Consider the following 26,070-nt stretch of genomic DNA (forward strand, 5'->3'; position numbering starts at 1 on the left):
TTTCCTGTCAAACGTATGAATGAAACATTCCCTGCTACCATTGGCTCTCCATGGCCCACGTGATCCCAGGGGACGCATCAAACTAACTGCGCTGCTGGGATACGCAAGCACTGCGCGCCGGCAGGTGGAGGAGTCCCAGGATCGGAATCCCACGCGGGCCCACAGCTCAACGGCCGGCGCGCTAGGTAAGTGCAGGTCGGAGGCTTGCACCCGCAGGAAGCCTCCGACCCGAATTTCTGGGCCATTGTTCTTTGCCAGTCCATTGATAAGCAGGGACTAGCAGGGACTCTGTGGATACCTGATTTCATGTTATACTTCACATTACAAATTCTGGTCCAAATGAAGTATTATTACAGAGATCCTCAAGGACTCTGGGGTGCTTTTAATTATCTTGGAACATGGACTATAAGTTTAAGTAAAGTTTTGAAACCTGTTGTGCTTCTTCTTGATTCTGCTAATTTTACCTAATAAATGTTTTTTTATTCATTGCTGGGATGTGGGCGTCGCCGCCAAGGCCAGCATTTATTGCCCATCCCTAGTTGCCCTTCAGAAGGTGGTGGTGAGCCATCGTCTTGAACCGCTACAGTCTGTGTGGTGAAGATACTCCCACAGTGCTGTTAGGGAGGGAGTTCCAGGATTTTGGCCCAGCGACAATGAAGGATCAGCAATATACTTCCAAGTCAGGATGGTGTAACTTGGTGGGGAACTTAGAGGTGATGCTGTTCCCATGCGCCTGCTGCCATCGACTTGGCCATTGGGATCCGAGGCAGCATGTGGGGCTCTGACTGAGGGGGAGAAGTGGGAGCGTTTTCAGAAGAGCCCTCACTTCCATGTCCCCTCTCAGCATCATCCCTCTCATAGGCCACCCACACTTCCCTGCTAGCAAGGAGTTGGAGAGCACCCTGCTGCACATCAGTGGGGCGATGAAAGCCCAAGTCTGTGTTGATATCCCTCCTCGAGATGACGTCAATGAGCGTCTGCAATCTGTTGGACTGGCACATTTGCTGCTCCATGCAGGTGGCCATCCTTTCCATGGAACAGCACATCATCACCATTGCCTGTGAGATGGTGGTGCTCACGTTGGAGATGGATTCCTCCATTCTCTGCACATTTGCAGACATCGCGGCTGCAAAAGCTGCCAGAGCCTCATGCAATTGTTGCTGCCCCTCCTAGATCACCCTCTTCCTCGCTGGCCCCCGAGGTTCAGCAGCTGCATGCAGCTGAGCAGAGCTTGGAGCGTCCTGCGTCCTGCGCCCTCCGGCGAGGAGTCTCTACTGCTGTCCCTGTCAACACCAGCTGCTCTTGCTCACTTGTGATGTGTGAGACACTACTCTATCTCTCACAGGACCAATCGAGGTGTGCGTATCTGCGCTGGTGCTGGGTGCGCTTGGGTCTGCTGATGGTGCACCCTCAGAGACTGGGACTTCCCCTGTGGAGTCGTCTTCCTCTTCCGGCTGGACAGTTTGAGGGGGGGGGGTGGTGTGGGGGGGCACTTGATGGACCTGTGGGAGAGTAAAGAAATGAATTAGAAGTGTCATAATAAGAATGGGTAATGTTACCATTATGCACTTGATGACATTTCACTGGCTGCTGACATCAGTTACCATATGAGTGACTGTTGTATGCCATGCGGCTGTATGAGATTTAATTCCGTCACCAGGTTGCTGGGAGGACCCCTTTCTCCGTCTCCCACCGTCAGCAGCGCTGCAGAGATTTCTAGGGCCTCCTCCTCTGCTGGAGTCAATTGAGTGAAGACTGGAGGGCCACCTCCGGCTCTCTGCCTCTCCCTGTTGTTTTGGGCTCTCTTCTCCCTGCAAGGAGGGAAAGAAGAGAACTTTGAGTGAGAGTGATGGAATGAGTGTAAGGAATGGATGGGCTACATCTGTAGAGGGTGACTATCAGGGAATGACGTGACATTGCCAAATGACCTCCTTCTGTGGTGTTATTTGCTATGATTGCATTAGGATGAGGGTGAGTGTCAGTGGTGGACAGTCAGATGGGGATGTGAATAGGTGCATAGACAGAGAGGGATGGGTGCACCTGCAAGGTAGGTTGGTGTGAGGAGTGATGTGCAGGAGTAGACTTGGGAAGGTAGAGTGATAGGGTCGGGGTAACATGCATATCAGGATGAAGGTGAGCGTGGCATTGCACATACCTTTCCTGACCTCATGAGATCATTGAATCTTTTGCGGGACTGGATCCACATCCCCCTCACCACATCCCTGTTGCTGACCTCCTCTGCGATCTCCAGCAATGCCCTCTTAGTGTCTCTGGCTGGTATTTTTCTGCCATCCGCAGGGAAGAGGACCTCCCTGCGTGCTCTTACTCCCTGGACCAGACTCCCAGCTGCCATTTTGGGCAGGTCAGCAGCGTTGCTGTTGCCTATGCTCGCTGCCCATATTTAAATCATGCCCGAATTGAAGCACGATCTGTGATTTTTGATGTCGTCGCTCTTAATACCGCCCTCTCCAAACCATGCACGGAAGAACGTGCGTGCAGCAGTACAACAGAGACACTGCCAGCGCTTCTTAAGGTGACACACACAACTTTCAGGTAAGTTTAGATTTCAGCTTTTGGACTTTTTTTGGACTTTTTTTTTTACATTTTTACATTTTTACATTTTATTGGAGTAGTGACTTGGTGCAATACATTAAAAAAGTTGTCAAAAGTGTGCAGGGATTTGCTGCTGGATGTTTGCAAGGCTTTGGCCATTAAAGGAAGGCATCGGAGAACACCACTTGCTCCCAGTGGTGCAGTTGGTAGGAGATGGCTTTTGAAGATGCATTCACTGACCTTGACCACTCGTCTGAGGTCATGAAACTTCTTTGGGTGCTGGAGTTAGGTCCCGGGTGTGACACTGCTGGCAGTGATCACCGTGGCGATCTGGTCCCATATCCTTCTTTCTGAAGTGCCTGCTGGTCCTCTGTGGGTAGAGGACTTCTCCAACTCCTGCACAAAGCTGGAGTGCTGCGCCCGAGGCCCTGGGTGCCCTTTCCTTGACCTGTTGAGCCACTTGTGTTAGGGCTGAAGCACTTTTAGCAATTTTTATGTGCAGAAAGCAGCTCAGCTTTAAAAGCTACAGACTGCCTAGAAGGGTTTTTCTTTTTCTTTTATATGCAGAAGGCAGTTCAGCTTTAAGAGCTGCAGACTGCCTTGAAGAGGAGCAGGCTAACTTTAAGTAAAGCTAGCCTTGCTCCAGCGACGGGAACTTCGACCCCATGCTGAGCACACTGCCGGTCAGCAGCACATTCCGCGCTAGGCTGTGCGCTCCTATCGTGGTAATTAGCAGGCAGCACCAAATTGACGTGCTGCCTGTGTTTCTGAACGGGCGCGATCATATCTCGCATCGCGGTGCCTGCGCCCGTTTTTTGGCGCTATTGAATTTCATCACCTCCCCTATATCTTTGCAATACTGTATTTACCAGAAATATTTACAGCTTTAACCTGTCTCCTGCCTGCAACTGCTAATTCAAAAGGATGGGAATAGAAAGAATTAGAAGATAGAAACAGCCTTGTAAAAATTAGAATTGTACACTCCTGTGAAGGATATTCTGTTTCTTTTAATGTTTACCTGTCCCAGGGTGCACTCCACCCCACCCAGAAAGTCATCATCGCGAGTGCCAATACTGCAGTGTCCATGAATGTCGTATACTTCAAATCGAAGCTTCTGAACCTCCTCAAAGTAATAATCCACATTGAAAATTTTAGAGAAGACTGGATGCAGGTTACTCTTTATAACTTCAGTTCGGTCAACCTGTAAAGGAGAACAGATTTTACAAGAACATTGATTGACTGTTAGGAATACCAGATGTATAGAGTCCTTTTTCACCTTATGCTACACAATCCTATTTTATTTCTAGAATACAATGTAGCATAAAAATTCTAGACATTGTAATTCAGAATTGCACAGAGCAGGACTTGGTGAGGCGGAAGGACACTTTAAAAAAGCTAACCAGTTGCTAATGAATAATAATATCTAAAACATAGCAACAGGTCCCAGAGCCATAATGGTTCACTGCCTGGGGCTTTAAAAGGATCTTAATAAAATTATCAGACCAAAATATTGTGTGATCTGTATTTGAATTTCAAGGGTCATAATAAATGGAGCTTGAGTCAGGAACAGTAGCTGGGAAGGGACAATGTTAAGCAGAGCTAAGCAATTAACACAATCAAAATGAAGAATCAGTTTAAAACAGCCATGTACAGGCATTTCAGTTCCATCAATTCTGAGCCAATGAGCTTGGAGTCATCAAAGAATGCATTTTCATCTGAAGCTCCTAGTTTAATAGATTCATTACCAGTCTTTATTCACAAAATTCATACAACCTTATAATGCTGGTCTTTTTTATACTTTTTTTTAGTTTTTGATCAAAGTGGAGAAAGTTGGTTTTGGGGTTAGAATACATGATCCCATATCATACCCTGGCTCCCAACCAGTAGAACACCCATTATTGCACCACTGTACCACAGTAACATTTCCTTTTCTTAAAGCAACTACCCTCATGGCCTCTGAGTGAGAATGCCTATTTACTAGTAGTTGGACCTAAATTATGGGCAGTTTAGTGTTGTGAATGTATTCTTCCCAGAAATTGGCTGAGAACTTACATCACCTAGAACTCTTATAGTTAAGAAAGGTAAGAGATCCCATCAATTTTTTGCTGATTAAAACCTTGGTATGCAACAGATCTTTCATCTGCTGCAGCAACCCCATCAGAGCAGTAATAGGTTTAAGTCTCAGGTCTTCATAGCTTTACTTATAATGTGTTTCATCATTCTGTCCAAGTAGCTAGAGTGCAACATCTTGAGCCTGGGACACAGTAAACCTTGAATGAGGGAACTGCATATTTCTTCTGTCGTTAAGTACATCTTCTGTTTACTAATACTTGAAGCAGACACAACAGCATCAATGGAGTATACCCTGGCCTGTCTCTGGAAAGGGTTGTAGAATGCGTGGTAGTAATCTAGGAGGGCATGCTATAGATAGAACACATTACAATGTCATATAGAGACTTCAGAATGACAATCTTCTATAAAATTAGTCAACAATGGTCTTGAAGCATTTATGCTTTATTACAATTTATATTTTTTGAGGCACCACTTCCATACTTAGTACTTTCATTGTACTGCATCTTACCAATGATGTTTCCTGTATATCAGAATCCTAATCATTCTCTCTACCTCATGTGCTTCAAATTATATTCCATTTTTAATATTTAGGTTTATGAAATTATTCCTAGAATACCATTTCTCTCTTGATTCTTGTTACACATATTTTCTCTCTCACTAATTTTCTTGCTTTCTTGAAGGAATTTGACACCTTGCTGGGATACACTCCATCTCATACCTCACCCAAGCAGCCATTATTTAGGTTTGAGTCTCGCCATTGTGTGTCTGCCGGATAACCAACTACAAGAAATATCGTAACCAAGTCCATGTGCACTTTCCGCACAACTATTTACTAGAATGGTACCAGGGATGAGGGACTTCAGTTATATGGAGAGATTGGAGAAGCTGAGGTTGTTCTTAGAGCAGAGAAGGTTAAGAGGAGATTTGATAGAGGTGTTAAAAATCATGAAAGGTGAATAAGGAGAAACTGTTTCCAGCGGCAGAAGGGTTGGTAACCAGAGGACACAGATTTAAGTTTGATTGTCCGGAGAACCAGAGGTAACATGAAGAAACATATTTTTACACAGTGAGTTGTTGTGATCTGGAATAAACGTTCTGAAAGGGTGGTGGAAGCAAATTCAATAGTAACTTTCAAAAGGGACTTGGATAAATACTTGAAGGGAATTTACAGGGCTATAGGGAAAGAACAGGGGAGTGGGACTAATTGGATAACTCTACCAAAGAGCCGCACAGGCACAATGGGCCGAATGGCCTCGTTCTGTGCTGTATTATTCTCTGATCCTATAATTCTAGGAGTCACTGGATAGCAAACAGGAGTAGAAACCATCTTTCCCTCAATAACCTAAGGGTGATAAGGTCAATTATAACACTAATAACACCACCACAGCTGAGTTCAACTAATTCACCACAAATGAGCAATCAAACCTGGGAACTTGTTGGTCTGTATGTCTCATACTCTATAATATTTTGAATCTTTACAGCCAAAACTAACCAATTAATTACTTAAACATGAACCTACACATCAATGCCAAATGTCATCCTTCCCTACTGGAGTTGAAAAAGTAGATTTGGAATTTTACTTTCATATTTAGCAATTATAATGTTCATCCAGTTGGCAATCACATATACTCTAAGTCACCAATCAAATATTCTAAAGAGGTCAATGGAGTTTTCTTTGACTTCAATTATAGACTGAACTGAAGGGCAATTAGTCAAAATATTAAATATTATTATGGGTTCACCAGTAGGATAAGGCATGGAACTTTCTAAAAGACAAAAGTGAAAATAAGGCTGACCTTCAGATTCTCTTGATCAACATCAGCAAATGATCTGAAGAAATTTGATCAATAAGTCTGGAAGATGAGTCTACAACAATAAAGTCAGGAAAATATGCTGTTGTGGCGGTACCACCGGTTGTCCCTTACTAACTATGTACAGAATTCACTTTAACCTAACTAGTTTGTATGTAACTTACCTGTTTGGGCCATTGCCCCTTTAACTTACCTGTTGGGCCGTTGCCCCTTTAAGAGGCGACCTAACGCGCTGACGTCATGCATCACATGACGCACGCGCGCCAGCCACGGGCCCGGCTCGGCCTTCCATGGCGGCCGCCGGCACAGCCCGGCCTACCGCAACTTCGGCCGCATCGGCCAGCCAACGTGAGCGACGCGATCTCCCGCGGCAAGCGCCGGCCCAGCTCCGCCTCCCGCTCCCGCGCTCGCGACTTCGGCCTCAACGGCCAGCCTCAGTGCCGGGTTAACGCGCCGACGTATCGGCGCGGGTCACGTGACTGCCCCAAGTGCAAGCGAACACGCTAACGTCACGACGCGGTCAGGTGACACCCGAAGCGCGGGAAAACACAGCCGAGCGTGATGACGTCATCACGCTCTCCACAGGACTGCGGACTCAGTCCTCGTGGCATCCCTGCTGGGGAAAGACCTACTCTACGGCTCTCCTGCAACTATCTCACTTACCTGTTCTTGTAAATAAACAACTTCTAGATTGTTCTCCTGAAGTCGAACTCAATTATTTAGTAGGCATTCGTTCAATACCTGCTGAGGTCAACCCAAATTCCTACACTGTACTAATATCACATTATGGGTGTCGAGCGATTCCTGTCCATAGGAGTGTTTCTAAGAGGTGTTTCATCCCTTCTTGACTGAAGTGAAATAATAAGTCAGGGTTTGAATCCACAAGCAACTGAATGAACATTATAATTGCTAAATATGAAAGTAAAATTCCAAATCTACCTTTTCAACTCCAGTAGGGAAGGCCGGCATTTGGCATTGATGTGTAGGTTCATGTTTAAGTAATTAATTGGTTAGTTTTGGCTGTAAAGATTCAAACAGCCAGTCTCCGATAGTAGTAGCCATAATACTATGAGGATAGAATGGCCTTGATATGGATGAAAATATTATAGAATCTTTCATAAGGATTTTTGCCCCTTCCTTTTTTCCAGAATAGCTGGAACTATCTATAAAAATTTTTTAAATCTAGCACATGGCCATCACACTTCAGATATCAAAATGCAAAAAAGGAACAAAAAAGTCAGTCACGCCCTGATACTTTTTCTCACCTTGACATCCTGCGCTTTCTCTGAGGACAGGAGCCAGGGATTTATAAGCAGCTGCCAACCTACAGAAACATCCATCAACAAGAAGCCTCTCATTTACCTCAGCATGTGCTTATTTCAAATACTTCCAAAGTAAATATTTCAGCAGTGGTCTTAAAGGTACAGACCAACATTAAACATAGTACCAATTTCATGTTTATATCATAGAAATGTATTCACCGTAGTGCTTATTTTCTGTAGAAAAATTCCTGCAAACTTTTCCTCCATTATTATTGTTATTTTCTCTCCAGATTTTAGTGGCTCTTCCTTTTGAATAAATCAGGATTTTTTTAAAAACTAATAAAGAATGTAACTGAACACCAATACAATTAATGAAAAATACCATGAACGATAATGTAGCTGTTATGAAACATAGTAATAATCTGAAATTTTGTTTGAATTACACATTCCATTTATGCTTAAGAGGCACACAAGTGCTTATGTGAATATGTGTAGGCAATATAATGCAGAACTCTGCAAACATAATTAGCAGTTGCCACACATCACTACACAAAATGAATTACTTTGAAAATATCTTAGGTGAGTCACTCCTACATAATCATGCATGTATTAATGAGTTTTACTAGTGGGTACTGTGACTCTCCTACCTTTGACCATAAAACTAGCAGTTAGTGGCATTCATCCCAGAAAGTAGGAGATGCCAATTCTAGCTTAGCCTAAAAACGTTTTATTAATGGAATGACAAATTATTGTATGTATAGTCTACAGGAGCTGGAGTGCTCTATAATTACCAGAAACTGCCTTTCATGCTCCCTTCAGCATCAACTGCAAAACACATCATTCCAGCAGTGTATTAACTTTGCTGAATAGATATTACCATAGTAAAATGTGTTATTACCAGCCATAAAGGGAATATTTAGCAGTACTTGTATTTATGCTAGTGCCACCAACATTCAAACTTGTCTCAAAGGTACGTCAATAACATTTTCCCATTTCCACCCATGGAAAAAAGACTTGAATTTATTTAGCACTTTTCACGACCATCGGACGTCCCAAAGTGCTTTACAGCCAATGAAGTACAGTCACTGTTGTAATGTAGGAAACGCAGCAGCCAATTTGCACACTTCAAGCTCCCACAAACAGCAATGTGAGAATGACCAGATAACCTGTTTTAGTGATGTTGATTGAGGGGTAAATATTGGCCAGGACACCGGGGATAACTCCCCTGCTCTTCTTCGAAATAGTGCCATGGGATCTTTTACATCCACCTCGGTTTAACATCTCATTCGAAAGACAGCACCTCCAACAGTGCAACGTTCCCTCAGTACTGCACCGGAGTGTCAGCCTAGATTTTTGTTCTCAAGTGTCTGCAGTGAGACTTAGAACCCACAATCTTCTGACTCAGAGGCGAGAGTGCTACCCACTGAGCCATTCCGTTTGTTTAAGCACTCCCTCCCTTCTATCACTATTGATAAGCAATGAATACACCCAGCCAAAGACAAGGGGCCAGAGAAAATAAGTTTGGCTGCATGAGATGATGTCATGCATGAATTTTGCTTTTTTTGTAAAAATCCAATAATCTATATGTAGCAGGAGAAGAACAGAGTTTATAATCTATTTCCTTGGCAAGCTTAAGAGCAGAAATTGCCGTATTAAGTTAATAAAATCATAATCTCTATTCCTTTAGGGTGATGCTAACATCCAACTCTGCAATAAAACTTCGTTATTTTTGCCACCAGATCGTTACACTAAAACTTGGCAATTGGCAGGGTATAATTTCACACTTTGTCAACGTGTCATAAATGACTGTATAACACATGCATCGGTGTGTGAGCACGTCCCTCCCATTTGCAGTTCAATGTATTAAGTGTTCAATGTACTGCAAAGTAGCACATCACAAACCTCACAGTTATGCTTGCAAAACCATCTTTTCTAACTGAATGGCATTTATGTGATGCTCTACGCTGAAGTCAATGAACTTTGTAATAGGTACATAGGGGGATTTTTCCTGCATGGGAGGAGCAAGTCACTGGGTCATAAGTGCGATAACATCCATATTCACGTTGATTTACCACCAGTATTAACAGATGGCATCCAGCAGCATTACATGATCCGCCTTAACGATTACTGGGTGTGATTTATACAAAGCATGCTTAAAGTGATGGAAATAGTATGACACCCAAAGTTGCATAAGCAGTATTACATTCCACAAGGGGTGAACAGCATTTTTCCAAAATTGTACAAAACAAGAAGTCAAAATTTAGATCCACTAACAAAATAATAATGTCTGGTGTTCAGAGGGGCTATGCTAACATAGCCCAAATGCAACAGGATGCTAAGAAATCTAAACAAAACTTTGTGAATGACCTTTAAAGGGTGGCATGTTAATGCTGTTTTGTGATTCCCCAATGGCCCAGATGCTTTAAACTGGGAGTAGCTGTACCTTGCAGACCAGAGAGTCCCAAGTTCACAAGATAATTACAGATTAGGAAAACTTTTTGTTCCATGTTAGTTCATCTATCCAGCAGCACCCTAAGGTCCATCCATTACTGCACCTAGTTGTTTCTTAAATGAAGCAAGAGTTTTCCCCATCCACTGCTCTTCCTGGCAGTCCATTCCAAGTGTTGATCACTCTGCAGGAAGAACAATTTACTGATATCAGTCCTAAAGTTACCTTTTGCTAGTTTTTTGGATTTACCTGTTCCGTACCAGTTACTATCTTGTATACTTCTGCAACATCACCTCTCAGCTGCATCCTTTCCAGGCTGAAAAGCCTAAGCCTCTCCAGCCTTTCCACAAATCTTAGACCTTTGGCAGAAATTTGATCCAAGTCTGCGCTAAATTAGCTGGCCTCATCCAGGATGTTGGTAGGAATACTACAATTGTCTGCAGCACCCTTAGGTTAGTGAGGGAAAAACAATCATTCTTGTTGCTAATCAGCTACCCCTGCTAGAAATGTACATATATGCACATATAGAAGATGGGGGGAGGTGAATTTCCACAGTGTTTATGCTGTTTTTCCAGGGTTTCCACAGTGTTTATGCTGTTTTTCCAGGGTTTCCACAGCTCTTCCTCTGAAGTTACGGCAAACGAGCAGGAGAACCTCCGTGGAGATTCACCCCCAAGAACCAGCATCAATGTCATCCTCCAACCCCAATGCAGTCAAATACTCTACAAGCACCTAGGGCTAAAAATTCGGTATCGCCGCGCCAGGTCTTTAGCGCCCGAAATTTAGCGCTCGCCCGGATTCCCGTAGCGCCCGCCTGAAATTCAGTTGTGGCGGCCCAAGACGGAGGCGGGCGCTATTGCAGGGTTTGGCCGCCTCGCTTGGGGCGATGAAAGTCAGTTTCAGGCGTCCAGCTGCCGCTGCGGCACCCAATGCGGTGCGGCAGGCTGGGGTACTGCAGGCCTCCTCCTTCTCTTAAGGAGAAGCTGCCTGCAGCCGTGAGATCGCCGCTGGATTCCCCCGGCAAATGAGCCCAGCACCACGGAGAAGTGCCGGGCTCGCGGGAGTCAGACACCAATGCCGCGGGGGGGTGGTGCAGGAGTCCGGGGAGGGAGGTGCGGCCAGGCGGCCGCCGGGAAAGCAGCCGGCCGCCCCTCCACCTTTATGCGCCGGCCTCTCGGAGCTGCAAGGCACCGTTTTTCAAACGCTGTTTGCGGCCGGCACGGGCGAGGCGGCCGCAACTGAATTTGGCGGTCGGCACGGAATCGCATTGGAACCGGGGCGCTGCGCACACCGATGACGTCATCGCTGCCGGCGCAGCGCTACCGGCTAACGCCGATGTTAGGGACCAACTGAATTTCAGGCGCTAAAAAACTTCCAGCGCAAACCACTCTATAGCCAATAAGTGGGCGCAAACGCGACTGAATTTCTAGGCCCTAGTGTCTACACCCACATATGAAGAATGGCCTTTTGGGTTTGTTACAGGAAGGTGATTAGTACCATGGAACCATGCCCTGGCAAGGAGTCAATGCCTGCAGGAGAGAAAAATCTAGAACAAATTCCTGTGGCTGAACAAGCTCATTGGCAGCCCCTAAGTGTTTGAACTTGACCAGACCCATTTGTTTCAGCATTAGGTTTACAAGGTCTGATGTTCATGAGGATGTTCAATATGTTAGTGCTTTCCATAAATAACATTATTGAATTCATGATGAGACAATTGCAACAATTTATGTTGAATACTGGTGTTGCTATTGGTAACAGCTTAGACATTTGTAAGCCTAATTGATCACCGTCCAAACCTCCCCAGTGGGATGATAATACCCACCTAACGGAGAATATTTATCTAAAGCCTGAGGTCGACTCTCCAGATGATTCAACAAATATTATGTGGGCTGAGTAAACAGTTTAGACTGCAAAAGACTATTTCTCAATGTGTCATCCTCATGAACTATATAAAAAAACTGAGAATGAACACAACATAAAAATGCTTTATGTATGAAGAAAGCATTTTGTAGCAAATAGTTATATGTTAATATTGTAGACTGTGGTAAACCACTCTTGTTAGTATTGTTGTTCACCACTGTTGTTAGTACTGTTGTTCACTGTTAGTACTGTTGTTCACTCTTGCATATTGTTGTACTTGTCTGTGCATGCCTCAGCTGACTCCGCCCCTGGCTCCACCCTCATGGCTGGGTATAAAGGTCGCTGCTCAGAAGCCTCCGGCCCTTTTGGATACCAGGCAACCACAAGAGGCATGCTCTGTTCTTTGGTAATAAAAGCCTGTTTATTACTTTCTCAATCTCCAGTCTTTTGTAGCAATTGATAGTGCATCATAGACATAACAATACAAGATGTGACAAAATTTATACAATGTGCATTTTATATATTTATGCACATTTTGTAATTTGTATTGTTATAGTTACAGTATTAACATACACCAACACTGTTACTATATATTATCCACTTTTATTAAATTTGTCAATATTGGTAGGAGCTGTGATTTTTTTTTCAAAGAAATTCTACATTTGATTTCTCTTGCCTTTTCCATTTTAGTTCACTCCGCTTCCTTGTTGTTAAATCCGTGAATCTTGATGTATGGTGTCCTTCAATAAATCGACAGGGACTGCAGAGCAACAATCAACAGGTGTTTACTGGATGAGAGTCACCCAAAAACTAACAGTACAGATCCCTACTCAGGGTTGAAATACAGGTGTGGTCACTGCCGGTACTACAGTATACAGGAGCTGTAAAAAGTAGTTCTCCCCTTAAAGGTACATACACTACAATTCCTCCCCTTTTAGATTGACAGTACCATAACATTCATTTAACAATTAACACTTTTAACATGCAACATTAACTGAAAATAGTCCATTTATAAATTCAGTCTTTGGGGCGGCTTCCTGATCCTTTCTGGATAGCGCCTTTCCTGAGTGTCTTGCTCTTGGTGCGGAGGCGATTCTGCCCCCCTGTCGTCGGTTGGTTCATCAGCTTCCGATGCTACTGTTTCTGGGGTAGATGCTACCTGTATGTCGGGTTCATCACCAGGTACGTGAGACATGGGGTTGACTCGTTCCTGTGACGCTAGGATCTGGTCGACAATGTTCTCCCCAACATCCACTGTGTACATTAGTGGCCCCTGCCGTGTGCATATTGTTCCTGGTTGCCATTTCTCTGTTCGGTAGTCGCGGGCCAAGACTGGTTGCCCTACGTTGAAGCTCCTTGTCGGCTTCTCATTGATGTGCTGAAATTGCTTATTCTCAACATCTCTTCGCACATTTGGTCTGAGCAAATCCAGATGAGATCTCAACCTTCGGTTAAAGAACATCATGGCCGTGGTCTGGTTGGTAACTGCATGTGTCGCATTTCTGTAGGCTAACAGGAAATTGTCCACCTTATGCTGCAGTGGAATGTCGTCATCGCACATGGCCCTTACTGCCTTTTTAAAGGTTTGTACGAACCTCTCAGCCAATCCATTTGTGGCTGGATGATACGGGGCGGATGTGTAATGCCTTACCCCATTCCTTCTCATAAATTTCCGAAACGCTTCAGACACAAACTGTGGTCCGTTATCGGAGCAAATCTGCTCTGGCAAGCCGTTCCTGGCAAATATGGTCCGTAGGACTGCAATAGTTTTCTCCGTGGTGGTGGAGGACATTTTGATCACCTCAGGCCATTTCGAGTGCGCTTCAACGGCTATTAAGAACACTGAGTCCATGAATGGACCAGCAAAATCAATATGCACCCATTGCCATGGAGAGGAGGGCCACTCCCATGGGTGTAGAGGGGCATGTGGTGGTGCATTTTGGACCTTCTGGCATCCTGAGCAGCTCTTTGTCAGGTCCTCGATTTGCTGATCGATCCCCGGCCACCACACATAAGCCCTAGCAAGGCTTTTCATTTTCACCCCTCCCAGATGACCTTCGTGAAGCTCATTGAGCACTCTCTCCCTTAACTTGGGTGGAATTACCACTCAGGATCCATACATCAAGGTCCCCTGGCATACTGACAGCTGTTCTCTTCTGGATGAGAATGCTGGCAACAGTGAGTCGCCATGTGTTGGCCATCCCTTCACCGTCAAATCATATACCCGAGACAGTGTCGGGTCCTTTCGGGTCTCCTTCTCTATATCCGCGTTAGTTACTGGCAAGCGTTCAATTATAGTCGAATAAAATATTTCGACAGGGTCCACTGCTGGTGCTTCCTCCGCAGTAGGCAGTGGCAGGTGTGATAGCCCATCAGCGTTTCCATGCTGTTTCGTGCCCTTATACTCGATTTCATATTGGTTCACCCCTAGAAAAAGTGACCATCTTTGTAGCCGTTGCGCAGTCATCACCGGAACGCCCTTCTTTGGATTAAAGATGGAGACAAGTGGTTGGTGGTCCGTCAGCAAGGTGAACTTCTGCCCATGCAGATAGTGGTTGAACTTTTTCACTCCCCACACTAGGCTGAGGGCCTCCCTGTCAATCTGGGCGTAGTTACGCTCGGCTGAGGTTAGTGACCGAGACACAAAGGCTACTGGCCTCTCCAAGCCGTCCGGGAATTTGTGCGACAGCACCGCCCTAATACCATAGGGTGATGCATCACACGCCACCCGAATTGGTAGTGCTGGGTTGAAATGAGCCAACACCTCTTTTGATGTGATCAATTCTTTGCACTTCTGGAAAGCTCGTTTACATTCGTCATTCCACTTCCATGGTACCCCCGTTTGCAGTAGGGCGTTCAGTGGGTGTAGTACTGTAGACAAATTCGGCAAGAACTTATGGTAGTAGTTCACCAGCCCGAGGAACGACCTCAGTTGTGACACATTTTCCGGTGCTGGAGCCTTGACTACTGCCTCAATCTTTTCAGGGGACTTATGTAACCCCTCTTCATCAATAACGTGGCCACAATACGAGATCTGCTTCTGGAAAAACTCGCATTTGTGGCGATTAGCTCGGAGCCCATATTCCTTCAATCTAGTGAGCACCTGCTCCAGGTTGGCGAGGTGATCACTGTCATTTTCGCCCGTGACCAGGATGTCGTCCAAATAACACTGGGTCCCTGGAATCCCTTGCAGGACTTGATCCATTGCCGTTTGCCAAATAGCCGGAGCTGATGCTACCCCGAACACCAGCCGGTTGTATTGGTAGAGACCTTTGTGAGTGTTGATCGTGAGGTACTGTTTCGAGGCTTCTTCTACCTCCATTTGCAGGTACGCCTGGGCCAGATCAATCTTAGTAAAGCGTTTTCCTCCAGATAGCGAGGCGAAAATATCTTCAATCCGCAGAAGCGGATATTGTGCCATGTGAAGGATTGGGTTCACTGTCACCTTAAAGTCCCCACGGATGCAAACCTTCTTTGGTTCCCCAGGCGTATTACTCAACGACCTTTTCATTACAGGAACGATGGGTGTAGCCCACTCACTCCAGTCCACTTTGGACAGTACTCCAGAACGTTCCAAACCTTCCAGCTCTGCCTCGACGGCTGGGCGGATCACATAAGGCACCGGTCTGGCCTTAAAAAACTTTGGGCTTGCATTTTCCTCTATTTTGATCATCGCTGTTATGCCTTTTAGTGTTCCGAGTCCCTCCTGGAACACTTCTTGTGCGTCAGTTAGCATTTTTGACAGTCGTCCAGGTGTGACGTCGTCATCCTTTTTGGCATCTAACGTCAGTGCTTGTATGGCATGCCAATCTAACTGTATCTTCTGGATCCATTCACGTCCTAGTAGTGGTGGTCCTCCATCTGGCAATACATATAGGTCCATTTTTGGTGTTTCCTTGCCGTTGTATATCACGTTCACCCTTATTTTTCCTTTGGGGTAGACTTTTTTTCCCGTGTACGTCTTCAAGACAATCTCTGTATCTCTCAAGGGTAAATGTGAAAATAGCCGCTTGTAGTCCCTTCGGTTTATGACTGTTAGGGCTGATCCTGTGTCCAATTCCATTTTCACTTGGACTCCGTCTATCTTGAGCGTGACCCAGATAGTTTGGTGATCCTCCATTTTGATTACATTATGTAGTTTCAGACAACCCAGCTCCTTGCTTCCGGAGTCTGTATCACTTTTCTGTTCGTCTGAACTACTCTCCGTCACCTTATGTACCTTTTTGTACTTCTCCTGTGGAGATTTCTTGCTGCTGGTTTTCTTTCCCGACCTGCAGACTCTTGCTATGTGTCCTACTTTTCCACACTGTCTGCACACTTGGTCTTTGAACCAACAATCCTTATGGTCGTGTGTTGTTCTGCCGCAGCAATAACACTTCACTGCTCCATATGACATTTCATTTGTGCCATACTCTTGCGGTCTCCGTTGTATCTCTGCAGCGCCCCGTGCGGCTGCTTCGTGTGATACTGCCATGCTGAAAGCCTTGTCCAGCGTAAGATCCTTTTCTGATAGAAGCCGTTTCTGGGTTCCTTCACTTTGAAGCCCACACACAAACTTGTCCCTTAAAGTATCTGCTAGTCCCGTTCCAAACTGGCAGTGTTTCGATAGCTTGTGCAGTTCCATTAAATACTCAGCATTACTTTCGTCTTTATGCTGGTTCCTTTTGTGAAACTTAAATCTTTCTGCTATCAGCAGCAGTGTGGGGTTTAAGTGGTCCTGTAGGATTGCCACTATGCTTTCAAAATCCTTTTCCACTGGCTTCTCTGGGGTTACTAGGTTTCACAGTAAGCCATACGTTTTTGCACCCATGGAATTCAACAATACCAGTGCTTTCCTGGCATCTGGCACTTCATTCGCCTTGCAGTACACTTCTATGCGTTCTACATATGTCACCCAATCTTCGACTTCATTGTCGAACGCTGTGACACTGCCACTCTTCGGCATCCCTGGGTGTGGTTAGACTGGCTAAAAATGGCGTCTCCCGCGCTCTCCCTTCTTCTCCGCTGGCTCAAAATGACGTCTCCCGCGCTTTCCTTTCTTCTCCCACGGATGCTGCTCAGCCCTTGAACACCGGCCGCGCTCTACACGTTTTCCTGTGCGCCTCTCTCATTGATGCTGCTCGGTCCTGAACCCCGGCTGCGCCCTGTGCGCTTTACCCTCTCTCTCTTTTTTTTTTCCCGTCGACGCCCCTCGGTCTTCAACCCCGGCTGCGCCCTCTGCGCTTTACCCTCTCTCGTTGACGCCGCTCGGTCTTCAACCCCGGCTGCACCCTGTGCGCTTTACCCTCTCTCTTACCACGTCAACGCTGCTTGGCCTTTTTCTGCGCCGTCGGTCGGCTCCAGCCGCCGCTGTCCGAGAAGGGTCTGCGCCGTACCTGCTGCCAGCCCACTGCGGTGGATCGTCGCGACTGGAGAACCAAGTCCAGCTCTCCACAGCCTCCTCTCCGATGCTCAAGTCCTCTCTGGATGGTCGACGCCCGCAGTTCTGGACTCGGCCTTCCCCTTTCACTGCTCTCCAGGAGCGAATCCCTGGGAGGTGTTGCAGAGTTGCAGGGAGGTTTGAATCCACTCGTCACCAATGTTAAATCCGTGAATCTTGATGTATGGTGTCCTTCAATAAATCGACAGGGACTGCAGAGCAACAATCAACAGGTGTTTACTGGATGAGAGTCACCCAAAAACTAACAGTACAGATCCCTACTCAGGGTTTATATACAGGTGTGGTCACTGCCGGTACTACAGTATACAGGAGCTGTAAAAAGTAGTTCTCCCCTTAAAGGTACATACACTACACTTGTAAGCTTGGATCAATTGGTAGAACTCTTGCCTCCGAAGAAGGTTGTAGATATAGGTCCCACTCCATGACTTAAGCAAGTCATTTAGATTGACACTCCAATGCAGTATTGAGGGATTGTTGGAGGTGCCATGTTTTGGATGAAATCTTAAAAGTTGGTTCAGATGACTAGTTTTTTTTTTATTCGTTTATGGGATCTTGGCGTCGCTGGCAAGGCCAGCATTTATTGCCCATCCCTAGTTGCCCTTGAGAAGGTGGTGGTGAGCCGCCTTTTTGAACCGCTGCAGTCCGTGTGGTGAAGGTACTCCCACAGTGCTGTTAGGTAGGGAGTTCCAGGATTTTGACCCAGCGACGATGAAGGATCAACGATATACATCTAAGTCAGGATGGTGTGTGACTTGGAGGGGAAATTGGAGGTGGTGGTGTTCCCATGTGCCTGCTGCCCTTGTCCTTCTAGGTGGAAGAAGTCGCGGGTTTGGGAGGTGCTGCCGAAGAAGCCTTGGCGAGTTGCTGCAGTGCATCTTGTAGATGGTACACACTGCAGCCACAGTACGCCGGTGGTGGAGGGAGTGAATGTTTAAGGTGGTGGATGGGGTGCCAATCAAGCGGGCTGCTTTGTCCTGGATGGTGTCGAGCTTCTTGAGTGGTGTTGGAGCTGCACTCATCCAGGCAAGTGGAGAGTATTCCATCACACTCCTTACTTGTGCCTTGTAGATGGTGGAAAGGCTTTGGGGAGTCAGGAGGTGAGACACTCGCTGCAGAATACCCAGCCTCTGACCTGCTCTTGTTGCCACAGTATTTATGTGGCTGGTCCAGTTAAGTTTCTGGTTAATGGTGACCCCCAGGATGTTGACAGTGGGGGATTCGGCGATGGTAATGCCATTGAATATCAAGGGGAGGTGGTTAGACTCTTGCTTGTTGGAGATACTCATTGCCTGGCACTTCTGTGGCGTGAATGTTACCTGCCACTTATCAGCCCAAGCCTGAACGTCATCCAGGTCTTGTTGCATGTGGGCATGGACTGCTTCATTATCTGTGGAGTTGTGAAAGGCACTGAACACTGTGCAGTCATCAGCGAACATCTCCATTTCTGACCTTATGTTGAAGGGAAGGTCATTGATGATGCAGCTGAAGATGGTTGGGCCTAGGACACTACCCTGAGGAACTCCTGCAGCGATGTCCTGGGGCTGTGATGATTGACCTTCAACCACCACAACCATCTTCCGTTGTGCTAGGGATGACCCCAGCCAGTGGAGCGCTTTCCCCCTGATTCCCATTGACTTCAGTTTTACTAGGGCTCCTTGATGCCACACTCGCTCAAATGTTGCCTTGATGTCAAGGGCAGTTACTCTCACCTCACCTCTGGAATTCAGCTCCTTTTGGACCATGTTTGGACCAAGGCTGTAATGAGGTCGGGAGCTGAGTGGTCTTGGCGGAACCCAAACTGGGCATCAGTGAGCAGGTTATTGGTGAGTAAGTGCCGCTTGATAGCACTGTCGATGACACCTTCCATCACTTTGCTGATGATTGAGAGTAGACTGATGGGGTGGTAATTGACCGGGTTGGATTTGTCCTGTTTTTTGTGGACAAGACATACCTGGGCAGTTTTCCACATTGTCGGATAGATGCCAGTGTTGTAGCTGTACTGGAACAGCTTGGCTAGATGCGGGGCTAGTTCTGGAGCACAAGTCTTCAGCACGATAGCCAGGATGTTGTCAGGGTCCATAGCCTTTGCTGTATCCAGTGCGCTCAACCATTTCTTGATATTACGTAGAGTGAATCGAATTGGCTGAAGACTGGCTTCTGTGATGGTGTGAACCTTGGGAGTAGACCAATATGGATCATCCACTCGGCACTTCTGGCTGAAGTTGATTGCAAACGCTTCAGCCTTGTCTTTTGCACTCATGTGTTGGGCTCCAGCATCATTGAGTATGGGGATATTCTTGGAGCCTCCTCCTCCCGTTAGTTGTTTAATGGTCCACCACCATTCACGACTGGATGTAGCAGGACTGCAGAGCTTTGATCTGATCAATTGTTTGTGTGATTGCTTAGCCCTGTTTATAGCATGCTGCTTCCGCTTTTTAGCATGCATGTAGCCCTGTGCTGCAGCTTCCCCAGGTTGGCACCTCATTTTTAGGTATGCCTGGTGCTGCTCCTGGCACGCTCTTCTACACTCGTTGTTGAACCAGGGTTGGTCCCTTGGCTTGGTGGTAATGGGAGAATGAGAGATATGCCAAGCCATGAGGTTACAGATTGTGGTGGAATACAATTCTGCTGCTGCTGATGGCCCACAGCGCCTCATGGATGCCCAGTTTTGAGCTGCTACATCTGTTCTGAATCTATCCCATTTAGCATGGTAGTAGCGCCACACAACACGATGGAGGGTGTTCTCATTGTGAAGACGGGACTTCGTCTCCACAATGACTGTGCGGTGGTCACTGCTGCCAATGCTGTCATGGACAGAAACATAGAAACATAGAAACATAGAAGATAGGAGCAGGAGTAGGCCATTCGGCCCTTCGAGCCTGCTCCGCCATTCAATGCGATCATGGCTGATCATCCAAACTCAGTACCCTGTCCCTGCCTTTTCCCCATATCCCTTGATCCCTTTAGCCTCAAGAAATATATCCAACTCTTTCTTGAATATATTTAATGAACTGGCCTCCACCGCCCTCTGTGGTAGAGAATTCCATAGGTTCACCACTCTCTGGGTGAAGAAATTCCTCCTCATTTCAGTCCTAAATGGCTTACCCCTTATCCTTAGACTATGACCCCTGGTTCTGGACTCTCCGGCCATCAGAAACATCCTTCCTGCATCTAGTCTGTCCAGACCTGACAGAATTTTATAGGTTTCGATGAGATCCCCTCTCAATCTTCTAAACTCCAGTGAGTATAAGCCCAATCGACACAATCTCTCCTCATATGTCATTCCTGCCATCCCAGGTATCAGCCTGGTGAATCTTCCCTGCACTCCCTCCATGGCAAGAACGTTCTTCCTCAGGTAAGGTGACCAAAACTGCACACAATACTCAAGGTGCGGTCTCACCAAGGCCCTGTACAACTGTAGCAAGACATCCTTGTTCCTGTACTCGAACCCTCTTGCTACGAAGGCCAACATACCATTTGCCTTCTTAACCGCCTGCTGCACCTGCATGCTTACCTTCAGCGACTGGTGCACAAGGACACCCAGGTCTCTTTGCACTTCCCCTTCTCCCAATCTATTGCCATTCAAATAATAATCTGCCTTCCTGTTTTTGCCACCAAAGTGGATAACCTCACATTTATCCACATTATAGTGCATTTGCCATGTTTCTGCCCAATCACCCAACCTGTCCAAATCGTACTGGAGTTTCCCGACATCCTCCTCACAGCTTACCCTCCCGCCCAGCTTTGTGTCGTCTGCAAATTTGGAGATATTACATCCAATTCCCTCATTAATATATATTGTGAACAGCTGGGGTCCTAGGACTGATCCTTGCGGTACCTCACTAGTCACTGCCTGCCACTCGGAAAATGACCCGTTTATTCCAACTCTTTGCTTTCTGTCCGCCAACCAGTTCTCTATCCAAGTCAATACCTTGCCCCCAATCCCATGTGCCTTAATTTTGCACGCTAATCTCTTGTGTGGGACCTTATCGAAAGCCTTCTGAAAGTCCAAATACACCACATCCACTGGTTCTCCCTTATCTATTTTACCAGTTACATCCTCAAAAAATTCCAGTAGATTAGTCAAGCATGATTTACCTTTTGTAAATCCATGTTGACTTTGTCCGATCCTGTCACTGCTTTCCAAGTGCTCTGCTATTACATCTTTTATAATAGACTCTAGCATTTTCCCCACCACCGATGTCAGGCTTACCGGTCTATAATTCCCCGCTTTTTCTCTCCCATCTTTTTTGAATAGTGGGGTAACACTAGCTACCCTCCAATCCATGGGTACCATTCCAGAGTCTATCGAGTTCTGGAAGATGACCAGTAATGCATCTACTATCTCTAGGGCCACTTCCTTAAGTACCCTAAGATGTAGACCATCAGGCCCTGGGGATTTATCGGCCTTCAGTCCCATCAATTTTCCTAACACCATTTTCCTACAAATACTGATTTCTTTCAGTTCCTCTCTTTCATCAGACCCTATGTTCCCCGGCATCTCTGGGAGGTTATTTGTGTCCTCCTTTGTGAAGACAGAACCAAAGTATGCATTTAGTTGGTCTGCCATTTCCTTGTTTCCCATTATAAATTCCCCCAATTCTGACTGTAAGGGACCTACGCTTGACTTCACTAATCTTTTTCTCTTCACATATCTATAAAAGCTTTTACAGTCAGTTTTTATGTTCCCTACTAGCTTACTCTCATATTCTATTTTCCCTTTCTTAATTAATCCCTTTGTCCTCCTTTGTTGACTCCTAAACTGCTCCCAATCCTCAGGATTATTGCTTTTTCTAGCCAATTTATATGTCCTCTCCTTGGATCTTATGCTATCCCTAATTTCCCTTGTTAGCCACGGTTGAGTCAACCTTTTTGTTTTATTTTTCTGCCAAACTGGGATGAACAAATTCTGTAGCTCATCCATTCGGTCTTTGAATGTTTGCCATTGCCTATCCACCGTCAACCCTTTGAGCGCCATTCCCCACTCAATCCTACCCAACTCGCTCCTGCAGACAGATGCATCTACAACAGGTAGATTGGTGAGGGCGAGGTCAAGTAGGTTTTTCCCTCGTGTTGGTTCACTCACCACCTGTCGCAGGCCCAGACTGGCAGTTATGTCCTTCAGGACTCGGCCAGCTCGGTCAGTAGTGGTGCTACTGAGCCACTCTTGGTGATGGACATTGAAGTCCCCCACCCAGAGTACATTCTGTGCCCTTGCTACTCTCAGTGCTTCTTCCAAGTGGTGTTCAACGTGGAGAAGTACTGATTCATCAGCTGAGGGAGGGCGGTAGATGGTAATCAGCAGGAGGTTTCCTTGCCCATGCTTGACCTGAAGCCATGAGACTTCATGGGGTCCGGAGTCAATGTTGAGGACCCCCAGGGCCACTCCTTCCCGACTGTATACTACTGTGCCACCACCCCTGGTGGGTCTGTCATGCCGGTGGGACAGGACATACCCAGGGATGGTGATGGAGGAGTTTGGGACATTGGCTGAAAGGTATGATTTTGTGAGTATGACTATGTCAGGCTGTTGTTTGACTAGTCTGTGGGACACCTCTCCCAATTTTGGCACAAGTCCCCAGATGTTGGTGAGGAGGACTTTGCAGGGTTGACTGGGCTGGGTGTGCCGTTGCTGTGTCCATAGCCGCTGCCGAGGTCGATGCCGGGTGGTCCGTCTGGTTTCATTCTTATTTTGTTTCCTAGCGATTAGTTACAACTGAGTGACTTGCTCGGCCATTGCAGAGGGCATTTAAGAGTCAACCACATTGAAGTGGGTCTGGAGTCACATATAGGCCAGACCAGGTAAGGATGGCAGATTTCCTTCCCTAAAGGACATTAGACTATTAAAGATTCCATGGCACTATTTAAAGAACAAGTGGGGAGAAATTGGTCTATGCCAGTCATGTGATACGAACCCATAGAAAATTAGCAGTCCGTTTCACATTGCGCCAGATTTTCTTTTCCACTGACTTCAATGCTCGATGAGGGTTCTAGTGAAGCATGGATCTGATTGTAGCGCAGTTCGGCCAATGCTGGGTTCCTGAGAAGGATCATGAGTGAAAGTTACTGTCCCCAAGCAGCTGGCCTCTGACATGCAGTGCAGGGTCAAAACATGGGCCAAGGATTGTGGCAGCTGCACGGAAGCAGGCACAAACCTGCCTGATGCATTGCTGGCCATCACACACTAGCTCCATATTAATAGAGCGGAAGTCCTTGCGATTCATGAAGGCACCAGGGTCTACTGAAGGAGCCCGCAGGGTGATGATGTGAGTGCAGTCAAATACTGTACCAGACTCAGGGGAAGCCTGCAATCTGCGTGAACCCCGGAGACCTATCCTGCTGTTTCCAGTTGTCCATAGGGAAGATGATGAAAATATTTGCTTTGACAAAGATGGGATCAGTCACCTGCTTAATGCAAGCAGAAACTCCCGTCTGCCTGATGTTGCTGATAGCTTGGAAGGGGCCAGAGGGAAAGACTTTCACTGAAACAAACAATGCTGTGCTGGCTCTCACAGTGGGCTGCAGTCTCGCTCAGGAAGTAACACAGCTCGGTGACAGCCTCTGCAAAGAAGTGAAGCCTCCTTTTTCAATGCTCCACTGGGAAGTGCAGGTATGTTGTCCTCGCCCTATAAGCTCTGGGAGGGGAAGGATTCCTGCGAGCTCTTCGCCTTCTGCTTACTCTTGACAGTTGAGAACATTGTAGACACTACAAGCACTTGTAAAACAGTCCAAGTGGCCAAAGTCCATGACCTAATACATTCCAATGAAAATGCAGTCCTCCCAATTTATACCCCCCATGGTTTGTGGGCCGGTTCAGGAACACGGTCACAACGAAAATGGCATCCGTTCCAAAAACCCGCCTTTTATTTGCAGGTTTATTAGGCTCCAAGCTTTGGGGCCGATTTTCCCGCAGGTGTGGGGAATTGTCGGGTTCCCCGAATGTCGGGGTTCCCACATGAATGTAAATGGGTCTGCTAGATTGATGCAATTTTCCCTCAATTGGCCAATTCATTTCCAGCGTGTGGGAACCCTTGCAATGCTTGCTAATTGACTATTTCCAGTCAGAAAGTTGCACAGTATGATGTCATCATTCGTGGTGCTTTTAAGGCCCACAGCAAGCATTGCAACCTCTGCAGGCTTCCATACGAACCACACAGGATGGCAGAGGAGCCTGCAGCAGCTATGGCCAGTGCCAGACCCCGAGCTGCCTGCAAATTCGACGAGGCTTCACTGCAGACATTATTGGATGGGGTTAGGGCCCACAGGGAGGTCCTCTTCCCTAGGTCAGGGAGGAAGAGGCCTCCCACTGAGACCAAGGCTGCATGGATGCAGGTGACAGCAGATGTCAACTCGCTGGGAGTCACCAGAAGAACCTGGATATAGTGTCGGAAGCGATTCCATGACCTTCACCGTACAGGAAAAGTAAGTATGAAGTTTCCATCACCCTCAAACTGATCCCTATTGCCTTTCCCCACCAGCACTCAGCTTTAGCACTCTCTTCCTCCACATCCCACTTCACAGTCACATCCATGCACCCTTACCCATTCCCTCTCTCTCTATGCTCACATTCACATAACTATTCCACCATGCAGCCCTCACACTCCCTCTCACTCTGATGCTTTGAGCACAACTGACAACACACAGGGAGGGCCATTGGTCTTGCAGCCTCACACCATCTTTGTCTCCCTCTAAGTATCTATGCTATGCAATCTCTACACTCACTCCTTCATTCTCACTCAAACTCCACTTGTCTCCCTCATTGCAGGAAAAGAGAGCTCACAACAGAGAGCGAGCCAGGACTGGAGGAGGCCCACCCTCAATAGCCCACCTGACCCCCTGGGAGGAAGGAGTGCTGGAAATTGTCGGGGCTGATGTGGCTGCGGAAGCTGGGGAAGGAGAGACAGGGGCAGTCCGGCAAGCTGGTGACAGAATAGTTTTCCATCTCTCTCATTGACATAGCATGAGTCGCTGTTATGATTCTGAAGCTACATCATTTGGACTTATGAGCATCTGCAAAATCCAATGTGCATGTAACCTTGGCGTCACATCTCTAACTCTTTCCTTTACTCCCCCACAGGACCATCCAGAGCCCCCGTCCCCACTGCGGAGGAGGAAGAGGCTGAGCAGCCAGACGCCTCAGAGGAAGCTCCAATCTCTGAGGGTGCAGCGTCAGCAGAATTCAGCGCACCCAGCACCAGCGCAGACACTCACACCTCGGTGGGACCTTCGCGAGATAGAGTAGTGTATCTGTGATGAAATATGTCATTCATCAGACTCTGTAGTTAACTGTATATATTGTATTGCCTGCTCCGGTGTTTGTACCTTGTATTGTGTATAGGGCACCGCCCCCTTTGTGTGTCGGCTCCGCCCATACCTGGCCCTACTTAAGACAAGTCCAGGCTTGTCCTGCAGTAGAACAGCAGCACGCCAGGTGAAGCTAGGTGCAGCCACCGGCATCTTTTCTTTGCTAATAAAAGCCTTGTTTTATTCTGCAAACTTCGAGTCTTGAAGTTATTGAGGCACGTCAATTTTATTAGCAAACTTTTAAGGATGGATCAACTTTTGAAACCGGAACGCTTGGATTTGGACCCGCATGCTTCGGATGCATCGGCACGGTTTGGA

The 26,070-nt window shown here is 46.7% G+C and overlaps 1 protein-coding gene across 1 annotated transcript in view; it reads right to left on the bottom strand.

The window, feature by feature from the left end:
- The window catches only part of cpne7 (copine VII), a 202,783-nt gene that overhangs the window by 119,074 nt on the left and 57,639 nt on the right, over nt 1-26,070 (bottom strand). The window contains exon 3 of the mRNA XM_085991647.1: nt 3,572-3,754. Within this exon, the coding sequence (XP_085847773.1) occupies nt 3,572-3,754 (183 nt within the window). The remainder of the gene's footprint in view (nt 1-3,571; nt 3,755-26,070) is intronic.

The sequence above is a fragment of the Somniosus microcephalus genome, chromosome 6 (assembly GCF_052327205.1).
Source record: "Somniosus microcephalus isolate GS21.2 chromosome 6, FLI_Smic_1.0, whole genome shotgun sequence".
Lineage (NCBI taxonomy): Eukaryota > Metazoa > Chordata > Chondrichthyes > Squaliformes > Somniosidae > Somniosus > Somniosus microcephalus.